Here is a 5,855-nt window from a genome sequence, read left to right on the forward strand (position 1 = left end):
AACGGGTTTGTTTCTGTCTCTAAGCGTTGCAGCGCGGCCAGCCGCGGTTCTTATCAAGCAGGGGGGGTGAGGGACGACTCACATTCGAGGGCCCCGCTCGGAGGAGAACTCGCAGTGGAAGACGATGATCACCCGTTTGTTCCCCGCTGGCTGGATGGGCTTCTTGAGCAGGAAGTCTTCCACGTCCTCCTCCATGTGCAGGTTTACGGCACCCTGGGAAGGCAGAGCCAGCCCCAGCACACGCGGTGAGTGGAGCAGAACGGGCACAAGCCCAGCCCGGGCCCTCTCCTCGAGGAGCTCTGGCCACCCGCCCCGGCCGTGAGAACGCAGCTACGGGCCCAGGCAGCTCATGGCTGAGCCCGACGCTGACTCTGGTGACCGAACCCCTTTCAGACGGCCACTTCTGGAGGCTGTGGCTCGCTGGGTTTCCCATCTCATCATTTTTGAGAGGCCCAGCTTGCTCGAGCAGCAAACCTCCAGAGCAGCGACGCTTTGTATAGCCATTGGTTCTTTAGGTTAAACGAAGTTTAATGCTCTAAATCAGCTCCCCTAGGTATCAGGATGCTGGGCAGTGCCTTACACCCTTCCCTGGAGCTGTCTCAACACAGCCACAGTGCCTAGTGACCCCGGTTTGGAATGTCAGACCTCCCGGCGTGGGGTCAGCATACCTTGATGTGTCCTCCTTCATACTCGTACGGGTACCTACAGTCGATTATCACGCACTCCTTGATGAAGCTCGCAAACTTCCCAGTCAGCACAGACACAATCTGAAGAGAACACCCCAGAGTTCAGTTGTTTCACGGTGTTTTGGTGTTGTTCCCCCACCCCCGTAAGGGATTGTCCCCCCTGTCCCTGCAGCACATACCATTTCGGAGTCGATGTATTTTAAGTCCTGATGTTTCCCAGCGACGGTGTGGAATAAATAACCCTGTAAGACAGACAGCATTAACGGAGAGAACGGCGAGAGGGAGCCACCGAGCCAGCGCTTCGGTGCGGAACACACACACGCTCCGGGGACAAGAATCTCTCCAGCAAAGCTCCAGAGTTAAAACTAGGAGTTCTACAGGGACAGCATTTCATTGCTGGCTCCTGTGCCGAAGGGCTGTGGTAGATCTTTCTGAACCACCACGCACGACTCGCTGTGCGTCTGCCCCGTGACAGCACCCGGCTCACTGACGGCCTTTCCCAGGGGTTTGTGCTGTTCGAGGAGGGAAGCGCTTTACTCAAGCTGGCTGGAGACATCTCCACCACGAGAGTTAACGCTTGACCATTAAACCACCCCAATTACCTTTGAGAAGTCCCCAATAAGGTCTCTCTGGTCACTGTCCAAAATGCTCTCAATCTCCGCCGTGGAGGACTGAGTCTTCGCCATCTTCAAGCTCTGCAGGAAGAGAGGCTGGAGATCAACGCCGAGCCCTGACCACAGAGAAGAGCCTTTTCCCTGGACGTAGTGGGAAACTCAGCGCCCTGAACTGCCACTGCCCAGCTTCCCCTCGGGGCTGATGCAAAGCTCAGGCTCAAGGGTGTGCAGCTGCTGCATCAGCTCCCCCTACGCTGAGAGCGCGGTTTAGCTCGGTCAGAACCCGCCTGAAAAGCCCTCATGAACCAGACACCTCTAGGAGATCCTCTCCCGTTCTCCGTTACGAAACCAGACGCCAAGTTCACCGACCGTCGAGTCCTCGGCAGGTGTTCCCGGCAGGCTCCTCCTCTTCTTGCTTTTCCCCGGAGAGTTCTCCTCCTGGGATCTCTCCATCCTTTTCTGGGTGGTTCTTCCCACAGCAGCGAGGGATGAGGAGCCAAACAACCGGCACCGCTTGGCCTGTGAGGAAGGAGGGAAGGTAAGAGCTGTCTAGCCAAAGTTTTCATCAGAAGCAAAGCAAGGCTCAGGCCTTCAGACCATCTGAAATGAAAATTCTGCCCCCTCTCAGCCACCTCACAGCACCACCGGGGTGTTAACGGGGTCACCTGCACCAGGAGCAGCATTTCCAGCAGCGCCTGTTTCTTGCTGTGGGGACTGGGTGAGCTTAGAGCACCGTGAGCGCTCTGATGTGCTTCACACCCATTAGCAGACAATCCACCGGCAGATTGAGGGGCTTTTGTTGGAGCCTAAACTCCTTTCACAGCCTGTTATCAGAAGATCAGGCTACAGCTGCCCCAGGATGTATCTGAGACACCTCCACAAGTGTCTGATAAGGGAAATCCAGCTCTTCTCGCTTTTACGAAGTGGTTTTGCCTACAGGGGCAAACAATGAGCTTTGTCCCACACCCACACCACCCTCCAGGTAACCCGGCCTCAGGGACAACACTGCAGGGGCTTTATGCCACCTCTTGTTTTGCTGGTGTTATTATTAGGGACCCAGGACCAAGACAGTGGGACGGCTTGTCCCAGCGGGGAAGTGGCTGCCTGAACAAGTCCCCGTCTCTGTTCCCTTGTGCTCTCACAGAACACTCACCCGATTGTCCGATTTCCTCATGACTAGTGGTGCGGTCCAGAGGCTCGCCACATCAGATGGCATCTCCTCATCGTTCTGAGGGGGAGAAAAAAAAAAAAAAAAAAAAAAGAGAGAGAGTTTGTTCTCCTCTGTTTCACCACAGGCAGAGACTGTGAACCCAGCTCGGGGTACTTCACTCTGTTACTAGTCCAATACTCAGTGAAATAGTGGAACTGACAAGTGCTGGAGAAGGTAAGTTACATCAGTTCATTGAGCGAGTGACAGTGATGCTCCTCCAAAGCTTTAAGTCAGTTAGAAAAAGTCTTTTATTTAAGCGGCTCGAAAGCAAATCCCACCTCTAGCTCTGTCAGCAGAAAAGTGCCAAGTGTTCAGATAATTTCCTCCATCAGGGCGGTTCTCACCTGGCAGCAGGAAGAGCAGCTTACCCTACCTGCTGTTCACACCCCACGTGGAGCACGCACAGAGGCGCTGAAACACGAGCTGCGCACACCACCGACACATGCTGTTGGTGAGACTATTAAACACCCCCCGGAGCTGATGAGGAAAGGTCTGCCGAGTTTCCTTTGCACGTACCTTCAGATCTTGGTCGTCCAGCAGCTCGAGGAACCCGTCATCATCTTCGCTTTCAGCGGAAGCCGGAGAAGGCTGCTGCGGGAACACAGGCCTGTAGCTCTCCTGCTCACCCCAGGGAATTCAAGAGAAGACAGTGAGTTCCACTTGATGGCTGCCACTGCCGGCTGCCTCGTTAGCCTCATTAACTAGAGCCCTCTTCTCTGGAATAAGCAGAGAAGGTGCAGAGAAGTGGGTGGCGCCAACAGGAATAAAGATATACCCTGCAGCTGCTAAGCACAGGATCCAAGGAGTGGAGACAAGACAGCCCCCAGCTCTGCTTCGGTGCCAGGACCCACCACGCTCTTTCAGTTGCTTTTTCCAAGCAACAGGATGCTAATAAGGTGACACTTTCTCCCTGGGTGTCACATCTGGACATAGGATCCAGTTGCATCCACCCAGCTGGATCCACTGATCCAAATGCATCTGCCTCAGTATAAAGATCTACCCTGAAACAATTACAAACTAAATAACAAACAAATTAACGGGCTGCCCAGGGCAGTGGTGGAGTGCCCATGGCTGGAGGGGTTTCCCAGCCGTGTGGAGGTGCTGCTGAGGGTCAGGGGGGACCTGGCAGTGCTGGGGAACGGGGGCACTGGAGGAGCCGAAAGGGCTTTTCCAGCCCAAACGGTTCTCTAAATTCCTGTATCCCCCACACTTGCTCGATTCGCTGCAGCGTAACCTCAGCCCTGCAGCGACTCAACTTTCACAGACTGCGGAACAATCCGCGTTTCACACTTCTGACCATCTCCTGAGCCCAGTTTTCCTATCTGGCAGATGGGCAAGTTGTCCTGTCTGGCACAGGGGTTGTGACGAACAGCTGTCTCAGAACCCCGATGGAATTTCTCTTCCCCCCCAAACGGTGGGTGTGCAGAGCACGAGGTGAGAATCGGTTGTAAGGGACACTTACCACCTGAACCGGAGAGGAATTCTGCCTTGGCCCAGGAACTCCTTTCCCATCACGGGACTGGATGTGAGCCGCACCACGGGACGCTGGTTTGGTTGGCTTCTTAAACTCAAATGATTCCTGAATTAAGACGGAGCAAAGTGACCATTTTCCCCAAATTACAAACTGTGTAAGTTACTGGGATCACTCTAGTGGTTTAGATTTTTTTACAACCACCTGCCAGGTCGGGTTGAAACTCCCGGCTGCCTACAGGAACAGCCTGGAGGTGAGTGTTTACTAATTAAAGAACAGCAATTCATTTAACATAATCAAGCTTTTATCTGCTCACTATCACCTACAGGTTTAAGACTTCTCCATTTCTTTTGTCAGACGACTTCTCTGGAGAAGAAATCATCGTTGAAGGCAGCCGAGGCTGTCTCCCGCCCCCACCCTCCCACAGAGCCCTGCCAGCGGATTCCCATTCTTGGCCTTTCAGACTGAGTGGGTAAAAGGGCCTTTGTGCTGCGAGGACCCAGGGCTCCCCACGCCAGCAGCGGGAGGCGATGAGGTGACTGATCTGCTGTGGGGTGTGCTAACAGCTGCCTTGGTCCCGCTCTCACCCCCCACCACCGCGGGCAGCAGGAAGCAGCACTCACATTCTCCTTATTTTCATCTCGATCCAACAGCTGGAAGGCGTCACCGTCCAGAGAGTCCGAGTGGCTCCTCCTCAGCGCGGGGCTGGAGCCCAGCAGGCTTTGCTGCAACGCACACACAACTGCCAGGTCAGCGTTGCGTGATACAGCCTTTGCACAACCATGTTTTAGGCAAAACAGGGGTTAACAGAGACAGCGAGGTCTCTGACTACAAACTGCTGCGAATCACACGCAGGAGTCTTTTATACTGACGTCTGGGTACCAAAATCCCTCGACTGCATTAGCAGCAGAGCCACATCCCTGAAATTCCACACCGGACTGAACACAATTTCACGTTTACAAGCTGCGATTTCGACAGCTTCCGTTAAGCACCACAATAGCTGTTCTTGAAGCCATAAAATTATCAGGCTGTGAAAAGCACGATGACAAGCCCCGAATTAAACTCGGTTTAAAGAGCATTAAAACCTTCCACATCCACACAACAGCAAAAGCACCCGCACTCACCGGCAGCGAATGTATCCTTCTGAAAGGGGTTCGCGCGCTGCAGAGAAAGAAGAACAAGGAGTATTTCAACATTGTGTTTTAAAAGATGGTAACAGGAGTAAAAGAAAGAAAATAAAAGCACTTCCCCCTCAAGAGAAGTCCCTAAGCTGCAGGTCCCTGGGGGAGTTAGAACAGGGGGGTACTTACTGCAGCCGGCTCGATTCCAGAATCGCCTTCTCGAACCTAAAGGCAAGCGAGACGCCCCGTTAGCGCCGCAGGGCGGGACACTGAAAATCAGCCCCGCGTTGAACTCTCGCAGCATTACGCCAAGCAGGAGCCAACATGCTTCTTGGTGACACTTGTGTCGTTCTCAAAAGCTGTTTACAGCCAGCTGATCCCCTCCTAGTGTCCGAAACACCGGCAAGACTCCTCCACCCCCTGGCCGCCCCCAAATTCTTTAGGCGAGAAGCTCAGCTCAGCCCGTGGTTACATACGTGTTTTCCATGGTATCGTTCGAGGCTGCAGGACCGGGCGAATCCAAAACACAACCTGCAGAGGAGAGAGAGCGAGCACGTTTTCCACCCAGCGGTACCCAGGAAATGCAAAGCTGCAGATTTCCACAGAGAGACGCTGAGCTCAGGCAGGAAACTCCCGCAGAACATCGCGTCTGCAGCCTCGCCTCAGCGCAGAGGTAAATAACAACCACAGTCAAGCCAGACACGAGCCCTCACCAGGCACAGAGAACCGAGGAGGTGGTGCACGGCGGAGACC

At 54.1% G+C, this 5,855-nt stretch overlaps 1 protein-coding gene across 1 annotated transcript in view; it reads right to left on the minus strand.

The window, feature by feature from the left end:
* LOC104495683 (M-phase inducer phosphatase 1-like) overlaps nt 1-5,855 on the minus strand; it is a gene marked incomplete at its 3' end in the record, with an annotated part of 7,906 nt that overhangs the window by 397 nt on the left and 1,654 nt on the right. The window contains 12 exon segments of the mRNA XM_010138679.1: nt 83-213; nt 669-767; nt 866-928; nt 1,289-1,381; nt 1,670-1,819; nt 2,454-2,528; nt 3,027-3,194; nt 3,982-4,089; nt 4,605-4,706; nt 5,106-5,142; nt 5,292-5,327; nt 5,579-5,633. Coding sequence (XP_010136981.1) covers nt 83-213; nt 669-767; nt 866-928; nt 1,289-1,381; nt 1,670-1,819; nt 2,454-2,528; nt 3,027-3,194; nt 3,982-4,089; nt 4,605-4,706; nt 5,106-5,142; nt 5,292-5,327; nt 5,579-5,633 — 1,117 coding nt within the window.

Source organism: Buceros rhinoceros, unplaced genomic scaffold, assembly GCF_000710305.1.
Source record: "Buceros rhinoceros silvestris isolate BGI_N320 unplaced genomic scaffold, ASM71030v1 scaffold38606, whole genome shotgun sequence".
Taxonomy (NCBI): Eukaryota; Metazoa; Chordata; class Aves; order Bucerotiformes; family Bucerotidae; genus Buceros; species Buceros rhinoceros.